This window comes from Cnephaeus nilssonii (assembly GCF_951640355.1).
Source record: "Cnephaeus nilssonii genome assembly, chromosome: 10".
NCBI lineage: Eukaryota > Metazoa > Chordata > Mammalia > Chiroptera > Vespertilionidae > Cnephaeus > Cnephaeus nilssonii.
The window spans coordinates 25,025,803-25,041,323 of NC_137081.1; the positions used below are offsets into that span (position 1 = coordinate 25,025,803).

At 41.0% G+C, this 15,521-nt stretch overlaps 1 protein-coding gene across 1 annotated transcript; it reads left to right on the top strand.

Annotated features, from left to right (window-relative positions):
- Positions 1 to 5,068: 5,068 nt before the first annotated feature.
- LOC307106424 (large ribosomal subunit protein eL39-like) lies at positions 5,069 to 5,205 on the top strand (the record flags this gene model as incomplete). Its single annotated transcript, XM_079782967.1, has 1 exon — positions 5,069 to 5,205. Exon 1 carries the CDS (start codon positions 5,074 to 5,076, stop codon positions 5,203 to 5,205), a length of 132 nt encoding a protein of 43 aa, XP_079639093.1. The 5' UTR covers positions 5,069 to 5,073.
- Between the last annotated feature and the right edge of the window lie 10,316 nt (positions 5,206 to 15,521).

Sequence of the window (15,521 nt, forward strand, 5' to 3'; positions counted from 1 at the left end):
TTTTCTTTTTTTCAATGTGATATTTAAGGACTATAACAGTTTGAGCACAGTGTCACGGGCACATGCAGTACTAAACAACCAAGTCCACTCTAGGATAAGAGAAGGTTGAGAAGAGGCAGCGATGACCTTGGAGCTGAAAACAGAGAGGAGTTGTTTCCCAGGCAGACTGGGTGGAGGAAAAAGCTCCTAGTTATATAGAACATCATGTACAAAGGCAATTGATATGGGAAATTTGGTGAAAGTTTGGCGTGAAGAGGTAGGGTAGTGGAAGATTTTGGGGGTGTGGTTACAATATCAACAAGGCATATAACAAGGCCTCTCATTCTATATTTAAGTTCCAGAATCATTAAATCAGTAGATATTTCTGTTCTTTGATTCTTCAGTGCCTGGGGGTGCCCTGGTTGAAGGCAACAATGGCCTCAACCAATAATGGTTACTTTCTCTTTGAAGATACAGCCTCAAACCTTTTGTGGAAATCTTAATTCAGGATAGCTTGAAGTTTAATTTCACATTCTACATGGGTTGTTATCATCATCGTCATCATCGATGACAATCCACCGCCACCACCAACACTGATTTTGTGTGGAAGAGCTTAGTTTAGGCTCAGGATAAGATAATTTTGAATAAAGAGAAGCAAAGAAAACACACAATTCTTGCCTTAGGATGCAGATAGTCTCTGGTCTGATTCCACATTACAATATATGGAAAAAAATGTTGCCTTGAGAACTGAATGACAAATAACATGAAGCCCTCTTCTCCAAACCCATGGTACCGCCTTACTCCAGACCCTCATCATCTCTGACTTGGATTTCTCAGTACCTCCTGACTAGCTTTCCTGCCTCTGCTCTAGCCCTGGATGGGTTATCCCCAGCACCATAGCCAGAGGGATCTTTTGAATATGCAAATTTGATCATGATGCTTTGTAGCTTAAAACACTCAAATTTCTCTAATTCCCATGAGACAATGTCCAAACCTCTAACCACAGAGCATAAGCCCCTCCTCGCCCTGGCTTCTACCTACTTGTGAGATTTCATCTCTAATGTTGCTGTTGAATACAATCTCCTGAATACGAAAGTTATTTTCATCTTCTCATGTTTTAAGATGATTTTTCTTGATCCTGATAGCTCTTTCTTTTTTTTTTTGATTGCATAGAAAATTAGTATTTATTTCTTAAGAGTCAGCTCAAATGTTGTCCCTTCCAAAAAGCTTTCCTCAATATCTCTGGGGACAATTAAAAAGTTTATTTCACTGAATTCCCACAATGCCTTGCTCCTCTCTGTATAAAAACCTTAAGGCACATACACAAATTATTCTAATACCGAGAGTCCTAGAGTAGCAGGATTTGTACTCTAGTCACCTTGATATCTTCCTCACAGAGCTGGGTGTACAGAGTTGGTGTTTAATAGCTGTGCACAGAGTGAAAACACATGTTATTTAAGAAAATCTCTAAGGATAAACACTAAAAGTTTATTTTTGTGATGAGAAAGTTATACTTTTTTTTCCCCCTCCTGAGAATTCTTTTCCCATTTACTTTGGTGAGAATGGGATGGAGACTAAGGACAGAGCTATGTAGGATACAGAGAGGGAGGAAATTAGAAGAGATTAACACGTGGAGAGGGAATTAGAGACAAGAGGGAAGTAAAAACAAGGCTGTAGCTCTTTATGTTAGTATATCAAGTTCAGGGCCAGAGAGAACAACCCCCCATGGATTTCCAGAAAGTGTGCTGGGGTTCCCAGTCTGAACATGTGGCAGAGCAGTGTCCGTCTATTCCTGCTTCCGAGAGAAGAGAAGAGAACATGTGAGGTCTCCCTGGAGAAAGTTCAGAAGGAACTCGGGCTTCCACACTCCAGCTGTCTCTCTGTTCTGTTTGTTTTCCTTTCTATACTCTCTTCCAGCACTTAGAGACCTTCCCTTTCAGCCTATTTAGCTGCAGTTCACTGGAAAACATGACCTTTGCAACCCCAAAGGGCCTATGGGGCCCATTCAGGCTTCCTTTATTTCCAATCCAAGAGCTAGATATCAATTGTCTTCCACTGACGGCTCATTTTGCTTAAGAACTCAGTGTCCAATGCCTTGGCTGTGCTCAGTAGCTATATGAAAATATGTTGGCCCCTCCAATGGAATGACTGGGTGGGCATCCATGTGGGTGGCACTATTGGCTGGCCTAAACTGGGGAAGCAGGTTTAGATGAATAATATTTAGTGCTGTGCCTTTTTACCCTGTACGTGTGAATACAGCCAGGAAAAGGTACTCTAAGAACATTTTTCTAGTTTAAAGAAGAGAAGTTGTGGTAGAGATAAGAGCACCTGGAGCCTGGCTGCCCATATCATTGGCAGCGATCTTTCCAGGAAGTTGTGCTACCGTGTTTAGCTCTGAAAGCAGAAGCTACCTCACGCACAGCAGATTCTGCTGGAAAGGGGTCAAAGACTTAGAGTGGTTCTTCTTTTCTGTTCTGGAATAGCCAGACCAATTGTCCTCCATTCAGGGCCATAGCTCTGAAGGGCCAGAGGAGAGGAAAGAGACTAATCCCGCTCCTGAAACTGGCATATAGACAGAACTGGTTAATGAGAATGTGCAGAGTAGATGTGATCAGTAGAACAAAAGCATTAACAATAGGAAGTACAGCTGGTGGGAAGAAGTGTTTCTGAACATAGGTACCAGGGAGAGATAACGAGTACCTGAGGGTTGACAAGGAGACCTCTCACCACAGAGCATAAGCCCCTCCTCGCCCTGGGTGAAGACAATGGTAAGGTATCTGTAGTTGCGTTTCAGGGACTAACAGGCAGCAGTTCTATTTAACTGCCAGCTGCCAGTTGCCTGCTTCTCTATCCACTCCCCCAGAGTGCTGATCTTGGTGCAATTGTCCCTGTTTGCCCTTTCCTAGGCTCCTACCCACAAAGGGAAGATAAGAATGGAATATTAAAATATTCAAATGTATGATTTATCTAAGGGGTTGCTAGACTCAAAATCTCCAATTAGTTAGACATTTTGACCAGACCATATTCTACTTGCATGACCTAACTTGCTACCCATAGACAAAGATTACATTTTCCTGAGGGCTTTAGTACTTCACATACCAGAACTCAATGGAAACACTGAAACACACACACACACACACACACACACACACACACACACACACACGTGCATATGCACCCTCTACACATGCACATATCCACTTTTTTAATGATTACAGTTGGTTCTGGTGGAAAAGTAGGTAATATTCATCCATTCACATAATCTTTTTTGAGCACATTGTGGGCCAGTTTCTCTATGAGGAGCTGGAATGTAGCAGGGAATAAGCGAGAGGGTCTTTACCCTCATGAGGCTCAAAACTAATATAACTAATATATACCTTGACACCGGCTCATGTCTGCCAGGTGACCGGAGAAGCCAATGGTGTCTCAGGGCCTTCCCTTTCCACAGCTGTATTTAGAAAAAGCCGACACCCACTCTAGCCGTGAGGGCCATTCTGTTTACTCCCAGTGCTGCTGCTGTTCTAGAAAGCATCGGCAATGTTTTCCCTTTGGTGTTTCATGCTTCTGTCCAATGTCCCTGGATGTGGCGGGAGGACCACCTGGTCAGAGGTGGCCTGCTCTGCTTCAGGGTGGAATCCTGGCTTCGCTCTGTCCCTTGTTTACAAAGCTCTGTCTGCTCAGTCTCAGATGAGAGGAGAGTGCCGGGCAGCCCTGCCGGCTGCTCTTAGCTCACTCTGCAGAGAGTTCTGGTAATTTTCCTCTGTGACAAAAGGGGCTGGTTGCCAGCCTCAGCCTGCCAGCCCTCTGCTGTCCCCGCCAGTGTCAGCTGATGAAATAAGGGCTTTTGGTTTCCCCTTCTCTGACATGGAACCACCAGGGAAATGAGGCTAAAAACTTTCAGGCTATCCCAGGCAGCTCAGAAAGGTCACAGAAACAGGGAGATTAGACTCACTAAATCCCGGAACCCGAATCGTGACGGCATACTCACGATTATGAAGGTGTTATGCCCATGCAGATGTGCAAGTATGTTTGTGCATGTGCACGCGCCCCCTCCCCCTTCCAACCAGCGTTTGTAGCAGATGGGAAAGAATAATACTCTCTTTGTATTATCTTTATTTTTCTGGATGCAAAGCAAAAACAGCATTCAGCTCTTGGCCAGAAAGAGTTTCTCTCCTGTATATTTCTGGGGCAGGGTTTTGTGGGCAATCTGGGCATCCCATCTTTCTTTCTTTCTTTCTTTCTTTTTTTTTTGTAGGTTCCTATATTCCAATTATCATGGGGATGCTTCCTCTTAGAAAAATGCAGTGGGTTTAGGATGTCTAGCACTTCACAGGTGGGTTGATGCACTATCCCTCAATCTTCTAGTATATTTCACAACAGTGTGTGTGTGTGTGTGTGTGTGTGTGTGTGTGTGTGTGTGTGTGTGTGTGTGGCAGCATTTACTAGCCCCTGTGTGTGTGTGTGTGTTTCTTTTTAACAGGACAATCTAGTCTTAATTAGGGAGAGCATTATTTCTCTCATTATTAAGACTTTAATTCTTCCTCTCTTTGGTAAATATTGTAATAAAGTTAACGTTATTTCTCTATGGAGAAATTTGATTCTTGTGTTTATTTACCTTAAAGGACCTCCCAGGTGCTGAGAAGGGCTCTGTGTGAGCCTCTAAAACCAGTGGGGCCAACCTTAAATAGATTTATTTCTGATTCTCAACTTTCTCCTTTGATGGAAGGAGACAGAGGGCAGGGGGCTCAGTAAACATTGCCAAGAATCTTTAAATTGTGAACACATCTACATGTATAAACAGTTCAAAAACATTCGTCAATTTGTTCCATTGATTTAAGTTAGTAAAATATACACTGAGATAATAAAATATACACTTAGATTGATTCCCACCATGACTATGGTGGCTGGAACGAAACCAACCATTTCAGGGTAGTGGCCACAGCTGGCATTGTATAGCCTAAAGTCATTCAATTGGTCTATCATGGTGGCATAGCATTTCTAAACTGTTCAAACAACAAAATAAGATTGCTTTTAAGAGTTTTCAAGGGGCTCTTTCTCCACCATCGAGGTGCGCGAGTTTGCTTCTCCTTCACCATGTCTTCCCACAAGACTTTCAGGATCAAGAGGTTCCTGGCCAAGAAACAAAAGCAGAATCAGCCCATTCCCCAATGGATTCGGATGGAAACTGGTAATAAAATCAGGTACAATTCGAAGAGGAGACATTAGAGAAGAACCAAGCTGGGCCTATGAGAAATCACACATGAGAGATGACTCACATATTTATGCGGTATCCAGATTGCCTACACCTTTAAATGATTAAAAAGATGCTACGGTCTGGACAGTTGGGGCATTTTAATTGGAAAATTAATGGACTTGTGATTTTGCTCTGTTGATTTTTTCCCCCTGCAATAGTAGGTTGGTTCAGTAATAAATGTGTGAGACCTTTTAAAAAAAAAGAGTTTTCAAGGGGATCATTTTACCATAGTCTGTTGGATCTAGAAGAGACAACCCTGTCACCTGAAGGAACATAGATAGTGTTCCTCTCTAATAATCAGCTAAGGTTCCATGTGGGGTCATTTAGCTAAGCGATATGCAGTCATTCTGTGTTCTGAGACACTAATTTCAGGCGCTACACTTGTTGTCATACCTTACAGGTAACCATGGCAACAGACTCGGTGCTGACAAGCTCTGTGCCTACCATTATCAGAAATGCCACAGTCTTGTCAACAACAATTAATTAAGATCCCCCCCACCTCCCAGATTTGTAAGGCAATTGGCATCAGCATTTCCAGGGTGCAAATAAAGACATTTTGGATGTGGAAAAAAAACAGACTTGGTTTTAAAATTATGGCATTCACGCTGAGAGACAGCTCAGGGAGGCAAATGCAAATGAGGAAGCATCAGTCTGGTCTTCCTTTCTCTTTTCAAAAGAAGGGAGCTTGTCAATGCGTCTGTGTGTGAAATCTGAGCCTATGGCCTTAGACACAGCCATGGGTGAAACCACTATTTTTTTTTCCTTGCAATATTTAGAGAGAAAACATCCCAGAGAAAATTTCCAATAGTGATACAATATTTTGGACAGCCCTCAAGATGGCTTTTTTCTCAGCTTTTCTAATGAGTCGTTTGTAGTTTTATTTCTCCAGGGTTTGTGGTAAGAAGTGTTTTGACTTTCAAACTACTTAATGGTATTTTGACGTGTCAGAAATCCTTACGCAAGGGAATAGGGCTTCAAAAGGGCTCTGTTTTCTGGTTGTATTTATACCATAATAGGGTAAGGAGAAAGTTTATCTTGGTGCCTGATGTAAAAAGCTGAGAGATCCTCAGAAAGAAATTTCAGCAGATTCCTGATTACTAAGCATTTATTGAGGACCCATATGTGCCTCAAATAGTGCTAGGTACTTTCACATTTATTTCCTTACTTAAAAATTTAGTATCTTTATTGAGGTAAAAAAACACTTACCCTTAGAATTATTTGAATATATATATAGTACTTGTTGACCCAAGGAGTTAATTAACAAGGGATAAAGAAGAAAATGACTTCACCTCATGGAATCTGAATAGACTTGGATGCAGAAAAAACCCAAAAAACATAAGAACCAGTCCAGTAAATGTTTGGATGATCTGATCTGGTAACTCTGGGGCTGCTACATCTAAGACTTTATTTTCTTCTATTAATGTGATGGGCTATTTATTCCACCACGTCTTCAAGGTGGGAAGTAGAAACTTAAATACTAATCAAGTAATTTATTGATTCAATGCAAGTATAATAAGTTCTGCAGAGAGAGTATGAGGTGTTCTGAGAGCAGGTAAGAGGGCAGTAACATAGCCAAAGGCATGGTCAGGCCTACTCGACCACCATGGAGAGGAGAAGCAGGATTATTGGGAGAAGAATGGGAATCTTATAGAGTACCTGGCACATAGTGAAGGTTCAAAAAGTTTGTGAATGCATAATTATGTGAATGACTGCTGGTATTGTATGTATTCAGAAGAGAAAGAGGTAAGTAGGGGTTGGAGTACCCAGAGGAGACTTCTTGGAGAAAATGGGCTGAAGGTAGACCATGAGGGTGGGTGGGTTTTAGATGAGTGGATGGAATAGTGTCTAGCATGGGACCCCTAGAGGACACCTGATGCTCCTGCCTGCCCAGCATCCTTTCTTTCCTTTGGAGGGTCAACTATACTTCCTCTGTTGCTTTCAGGTTTGGAGGAACTGCCAATCAAGAAATTTCCTGACCTGCTGTCTTTCCTGAACAAGAAATAGGTGGGTAATCCAAGCTACATTAGTGAGAAGCTCGCTTCCTAGGATGTGGATATCACATGGAATAATCAGAGAGAGTTATGGTTGAACTGATGAATCCTGATGGCAGTGCCCTGAACAGACTGTTCCTTGGTTCCTCTTACCTAGATCTCCAAAGCATCCCTGAATATTTGCTTTTCTGAAATTTTGACCACTCTCTACTGCTTTACTTTCATTTCTGTGAGTTATTCCATAGCCCTTGTCCATGTCCATGTCCATGTCTGTGTCATATCTATCTATACCTATATCTATATCTATATCTATATCTATATCTATATCTATATCTATATCTATATCTATATCTATATCTATATCTATATCTATATCTATATCTATATCTATATCTATATCTATATCATCTATATCTATATCTATATCTATATCTATATCTATATCTATATCTATATCTATATCTATATCTATAGATATTACTTACTGTAACCAGTGTCAATTTCTGTTGCTTGCAACCAACAAACCCTGATTTAAGCAGTTTCCAGTTTCCCAGCCCCATCAGATTTTTTAGGATGTCTTGACTGGTCAGTAGCTGATCACAGAATAATTTTGAATGTTTATTTTAGAGAATAGATTTCCCTACACTTTCCTTACGAGCAGACCACTACTTTAGTCATAGACTGAGATGTCTGGAAATCGAATGTTCCTTTTTATGATTCAGTTTTACGTTTTGCTGCCCATGACCCCGTAAGGTTTCCACTCAGAATACTGCTGAGAATATGTGAAGATAAAACCAATCATCCTGTAGACTCTTGAGAACAAAGACACAGTCTGATAAAAAAAAAAAAAAGATTCTTAATGCTATAGTTTAACTTCTTGCTGTGGTGTTGCCTTCCCCATCCTTTCTTAGCCCTCACTAATTTCTCCACTAGCTTCATTTATTGCTACTTACTTTACTTACTTGGAACACGGCAGTGTTTGCTTCTGATGAGTGCTAATTGAACTACACTCTTCATTTTTTCTCATGAATCATGGGGAGAATAGGATTTTTTCCCTCCCAAGGGAAAATAAAAACACGACAGAAGACTGAAGTAGCTATTATATAAACAACAGAGAAATCATAGAACAGATTTCTGTGGCCTTTGTGCAAAAGGAAAGCAAAAGGGAGAAGAGCAATTGGAGTACAGGGCTGGCCATATGGACTAGTCTTTTTCAACAATAGCACGGCATGAGAAAGAAGGAGGGCCTGTCTCTGAAGTGTTCCATGTGAAATGGCTGAGCCAGTAGCTATTATCACAGACCTAGTGGACTCAGGATGAAAGGCAATAAAGCCCTAAAGAAAGTTAAAATGATACAAATTCAAGAGAATCTGTCTGAAAAGGAATATGATCCTCAACAATCTGATTCTCTCTGATTGGTTGATAATAAGAATAAGTGCATTTTAGCAGGGAGAAAATAAGCATATACTTGGGGAGTGAAATCTGCCCTCTGACTTCAAGGCAAGCACTGTATCCTTTGGTGCTTTGAGAATTATCTACCTAGACTCCCTGCTGTCTGCTCTTACCATCATGGATCTTATTTGAGCTCTCATTATTTCTGGCATAATTTTCTATGGTCTCACTTCTTCTGCTTTCTCCCCTTCTCAATCTCTCCTCTCTCCTCCCAGAATAAGTAAGACACAGTCATGTCAATCACCTGTTTGGAGACCTTTGATGACACTCCTTAGTCAACAGGACCAAAGACCAGATTTCTGTGTTCAAATATGACAAACAAGATTCTTCCCATGTGGGTCTCCCATGCCTTCCCAGGCAACATGTATATTCCATGATCCAGTGGGTACAGGGTCACAGGAAAGCCTGTGGAATCTCTGAGAGCAGTGGTTGCACACCATTGGCAAACAGCCTGTTCTTTAATCCTACACTGTTACAGCCTCCCCAGTATCAGAGGGATAGAGTCTGTGGTGGAGACTCTTGGGATTTTGGGATGAAATTACACAACACAAAGTACTATAACATGCATCTAATGTATTATAAACAAAATCTCTTCTTCCAGAATAGAATTCTTAAGAATTATTTAATGACTTAAAACACAAATAATGATTGCATCTAAAATAATTATCCAAAACACAAGGTTTTGCATGCCTTAGCTAAAATAAAATCTCATTTCTAACCACTAGAAAGATAACATTCAGATGACACTCTTGTCATTTCTGTCACCATATTCACCATTCCACTTTGACTTTCCTAGTGATTTTATGTTTTAATATGTTTATCCAGTCATTGATTCATTTTGTGTCAAACTATAAATGTTATCACTTGCACTATGATTCACATGGGCTTTGGAAATGATGAAAACTATTCTAGATAACATTTTGGATGGTGTCTGTTGTTTTTCAACATATAGATATGACTGGCAACAATTTTAATAGTGCTGTAAGAGAATCAATAGCTGTGGTCAAAAGAAAGTAAGTTAAAAAGAGGCAACGACATTAGAACTTTGGCTTCCTTCTCTCTTCTCTCCTGGAAAAGAAACTGGACACTGAGAGTTGGAACAGACAAGGTCTTGGTGGACAATATCTAGTCATGTGAGACAGTCTTGCCTCCAGGTATGCAAACGTATAATTACCTTGGCACATCTCAAGACCTAACAGAGCAAACTCTTTCATGTGCTGAGGAAGGGAATAACCAAACATGGAATAATAGTGTCAATTTTCAGGCCATTTTGAATCTAATAATTAAAGCAATAATGTAAATAATATTTAAAAAATTAAAAGTTTAGGTTCAGCCAAATTATTTAAGCATGTACTTAAAATTTTTTTAATTTAAGTGTAGTTGGTGTACAATCTTATCTTGGTTATATTAGTTTCAAGTATACAACATAGTGATCTGACATTTCCATATCTTACAGTGTGATCACGAATCCAGCAATCATCCATGAGCATGTAAAATTATCACAATGTTATTGACCACGTTCCCCTTCCCCTTTTCACCCATCCTGCCCCCCTCCCTTCTGGTAACCATCCTTTTGGTCTCCGTTTCTATGAGTCTGTTTTGTTTGTTTATTTATTTTGTTTTCGGATTCCAGTTATAAGTGAAACCATATGGTATTTGTCTGTCTCTGCCTGACTTATTTCATTTAGCATAATACCCTCTAGATCCATCTATGTTGTCACAAATGGCAATATTTCATTTTTAATTGCTGTATAATATTCCATTGCATATGTACCACATCTTCTTTATCCATTCACCTTTCGATGGACACGTAGGTTGCTTCCATATCTTGGCTACTGTAAACATTGCTGCAATGAACATAAGGGTGCATATATCTTTTTGAATTAGTGTTCTTATTTTCTTTGGATAAATACCCAGATTTGGAATTGAAGCATGTTTGCTTTAGTACGTCTTTTTTTCTCTAGACTTAGACATTAATAATATGAATGAAATTTGGGACTTGTCCAAATATAAATCAACTTCTAAAGGTGAAAGCGCACTTGAAGGGACTGTCCACATGGTCCCCTAACGTCCCAGCCAGGACAGCTCTCATGGTTTGCTGGAGAAATGCTGCAGCTTCCATAGTGTGTCCCTGCCTTGTTTTTGCCCTTTTCCCAGACATCCCATCCCATGTGGTGTTGAGCTGAGGTGGAGATCAGACTCTGGTATCAGACAGACCTGGGCTGTTTATTCGGCTTCCTCAGCTGAAGATGCTGGAATTCTGGACACAATAATATTATTTGTTTAAAATATGCCTGCAAATTCTATGACATTTCTCCATCAAGAGGTGGGTCTAATTCCCCTTGAGTGTGGGTTAGCTTGGTGACTGCTTTGTAACTGATAGAATGCACTGGAAGTATTGTCACACAACTTCCAAAAACCTTTTCTTTATATTGTTCTTTATTCTTTTCAGTATACATATACCAACTCAAATTAATGGTACACATTCAAACTTTAAACATTTTAAGGGAATTTGATGGATGGCAAATTTAGTTGTTTTTGGTTTTTTTTTCCCCAAGAGCCTAACAAGGAGAAAAATTCTACTCCCTCATTGCAGGCTATCAACATTGGGATATTTATTAGACCAACTAACAGAATGGTTGGTGTGGCTAATTTGGAACAGCATAAAACTAAAACAACTTTTATTTGGATTCTCTTTGACTTGGCTAACTTCCAGTACATAATATCCCCCCATGGTGAAGGTCAAGTATGGAACGCAATAATAGTTTGCCCCCAATTTTAGAAAAGCTAATAACAAAATTAAAATGTACTAAGCAAATGAAATAGGGGGTAGTCATTTTCTCGGACAAGAGAAATATTTAGATTATGATTTAACCTTGGGTTCCTTTAAATCAGACATTCTCAGTGGAGCCGGTTCTGCCCTCTAGGGAGCATTCTGAGTGTGACAATAATTGAAGTAGTGTTACTGGCATTTAGTAGGGAACTGGTGGTGCCTGGCTGTCTCAGAGCCCAAGAGCCCTGCACAAATGACTGGTCTCTCCACCTTCCCGATTATCAAATGCCCAACGGGACATTCGTTCAGATGTAGACCTGTTTTTAATGAGCTGAGTCTAGAATCTCAAATGAATATAATGCTATATGTCAATTATATATCAATCAAACATATTTATGACAAGAAATTGGCATTGAGTTTGCTCAGGTTAAGATGTGAGCATCATTAGAGTTAAGTTTGAAGCACATTTTAAATTTTGTGTTGCTTGGACTCCACTCTGAGAGATTCTACTTTGGTTGGAGTGTGGCCTGGGAGTTGCTAAGCTCCCGAGGTGATTCTGATGTGTAAGCAGGATTGAAAACCACTGTGGGGGCTTAAAGTTAACGGCCATGCATCCAAAATGGAAACCATCCCCACACGCCATGATATTTTGAATTTAATTAAGAAAATCAATTTGCAATGAATATTACAAAAATAAATATATTACTCACAATTCAGGTGTTCTTGAATATTTTCAGTTGAAAATTCTGATGAAAAATGATTTTTTAAAGGATCTATAGACGCTTATGGCGTACAAAGGTTTAAAATCCATCTGCAAATTCTTTGACACTCCTTCCATCAAAACATGGATCGAATTGCCTTTGTATGTGAACCAGATTCATGACTGACTTCTAACCAATAGAATGTACTGGAAGTATCTCCACACAACTTCCAAGGCTGGCTCATTAAAGGTGATACAGTGTCCACCTGGCTCTTGGTCTCTCTCTGTTCTCTTTGCCTCTCTCCCCCTCTCCCCATGCCCTTAGAGCCCTGAGCAGCCATGTGAGAAGAACTACACTGAGGCCACTATGAAGGAGGGATCATGTGGAGAGACCACCCGGAGGGTAGAGAGGGATGTCTAAGGAGTACCAGCTGTTCACCCCCAGCTCTTTGGTTCTTCCCAGACCCGGCACCAGTTGTGTGAGTGGACAAACCTTCAAGGTGATCTCTGATTGCCACCGTGGAGAGACCTTGAGCAGAGGAGGACTGCCTGGTGGAGCCCAGTCAACCCTGGAACCCTAATAGGTGATGGTTATTACATTAGGCCACAGTTTGGGGTCGTTTGTTGTGTAGCAATAGAAAACTGCAACAGGTTTTGTTGGAATTTGCAAAGCACTTTCTTTGATGGAATTAGACTTGTTCCGTGCCCTCACCTTGTTCTCCAGCTCTTATTAGGGTGAGAGGCATCTGCTCTTCACTCTGGCAAGACTACCCGAGTCTGCTAGACTGATGTCTGCCCTTGGAGTTCTGTTTATCAGGCCTCACTTATTTATTATGTGAATCAGAGGAGAGGCAGTTGCCAGTCCAATACAGAAAAATTCCGACCAACCCTAGTGTGAAGGGATACACTGGAGGATAACATCGGTTAAAAGGACACAGGAGTAGAGAAGCCTGTATTTGCTTTGCTGCCTGATTAGTTTGTATTGTACACTCTGCATTTCCAAGGGCTCTTTAAACATTTTCCTTCTCCCACACATTTCTGGCACATTTGGATAAAGGCCAAGTAGTCCAATTCTAGGCACATCAGCACTGAAATTTCAAGTCTCCTACAGTGATTTTGCTGCAAGCTGCTCAGGTTTGACACAGCGAAGGGTAACGGGCAGGTCACCATTGTCCTCAATACAGTAAAGTGACACAGAAGGACAGTCCTGGCTCACAAGTAGACTGAATCCTGCAAGGCGCCAAAGGTCATAAATACATAACGTGGCCTGCTCTTGAACAGTCAGCCTAGAAGGCAGAATGAACCAATACTCTAGTGATGGATGATGCATCGTGTCTTTTAGGAGAGCACTTTCCCGTGTCAACTTCCATGTATTTCCTTTCCAAAGGGTAGTCCTGTGCAATGATCTCTTCCTCACCCAGAGTTCAGTTTCAACCAAGCTGAGTAGGAGGTTGGGTGGTCATGGGAGTTACAGTTTTCAAAAAAAAATGATGAATGAACACATCTAGAGAGGAAACACTGGCAGCAGCAACCCACTGTCTGGCAAGAGCACGGGGCTGAGAGTCTGGCGCGTTTCCAGTCCTGGCCCAGCCACGAACTTGCTCAGTGGATGTAGGCATGTCACTGTGCCTCAGTTTCTTTCTTGGCAACAAAAAGGATTGACTAGATGGATAGTTTTCAGAATATGATCAAGGTTTGGCAAAGGAGCCCTACGGGGTGTCATAGAGAAAGGGGGGCAGTGGTAAAGGGGCTCTGGTGCCACCAGCTCTGCCTTAATTGCAGCAGCTCAGAATTTGCCTACTTGCTTTATTTGGGTTCTCTTTAGAAATATGGGCTCCAGTGCTAAACAAGTGCTTGAAAAGCTCAGGGCTTTGCTTCAAGGCAAGCTGAAGTTTCAAGTCTCTAAGGCTAGTTGGCTAGTGTCTGTGGAACCATTGGAACAAACTTTTGGTGATTCACCTGAATTTAAATGCAAATAAAAACATCATAAACATTTAATTCATTGGTTCTGCTTCTCTGCAACTAAGAACCCCAAGTTCAGGTGAGCAGAGGGGGTTGGACAGTAAATATTGGACTGTGTTAAGGCCAATATTTAATTTAAATAAGCACAGCTGAGCAAACAGAGGGCTTTAAACTAGGGCTGTATTTACAGTAGCCATTTCCTCAGGGGGGCACGTGCCAAATGAATTCAATGTCTTTTTTTACCCTTTCCTTTCTGATTTTAATTGTGACCTTTTTGACTAAGTTGATGAAACCAAATAAAAAGTCCAGTCATAAAAAACTGGGGAACCTTTTTGTAAAGGGCATTTTTAGCTAAGCCTCTTATTATTGAGTGGGGTAGAACAGAGGGCTTAAGGGACTTCTAGAAATTTAAAACAGAATGATTTTTGTATCTTAATATTCTTTGCAATTTTTTAATGCCACTTAAGAAAGGGTAGAAATCATTTTGGGTTTTTATGTTGACACAATTGGGCTGCTGTATCTTGGGCAACTCAGCAGAACCCTCCCTAGTGGCTATTGTGGATTTTCCTGGGACTGACCTGAGTTGGATCATTGCTGTTTCTTAGGCGAGGGCACTGATGTCATAGCCTTGGGATCTGCAGTCTCATCACTTCATCAGCAGAGCATGCAGATGGCGTTTCTGTGTAATTTACTGGGTTGGGATATATTTTTATGTGTTTGAGATGCTTCCCATTTGATTTATGTGTTAGTAATAGAGCAAGCTTCTGTAACAGCTGAACCCCTAAACCTCAGTGACTTAACACAACAAAAGTTATTGCTCACTCCCATAACGTTTAAAGTGGGTTTGGCATCCTGCTTTCCATGCAGTGTTTCGAGGATCCAGCCCCCTTTCACCGTGTGGATAGGCGCACTGGCTTCTTCCCCATCTATCTAGCTGTGACATTCACCACTTTTGTTCATGCTCCAATGATGAGAACCGACCCTCCCAAGAGTAAAACAGACTGAGAATATCATCCTGGTTGGCAGCCCTTTCCCAGCAAAATCTATACAATGGAAAGAGGGCATAAGTTCCGGTGGACAGCTAGTTATCTTGGCCACAACTGGCAACAAAAAGCTAAGGGATGTTGGATGATTACCAACTAAGCATGACATTTTGATACTTCAGTCTCAAATAGTCAAGCTGATGGCATTTTCGACCCTAATCAAAGCAAGAAAGAAAATGCCTAAGGAAATGGCACCTTCTGAGGCTTGTAGAAATGTCGCATCCATCCTACCTGGTACTACTTTGGGCAAAAACTCGTCTTTTTGAGCAGTGCAGGAGAATGTGCCCAAGCAAAGGTCAGTTTCTTCCGTAGATCCAAGGAATTCCTTTAACTGTACCTCGGAGATTTTCTATAGAATGAAGTTATT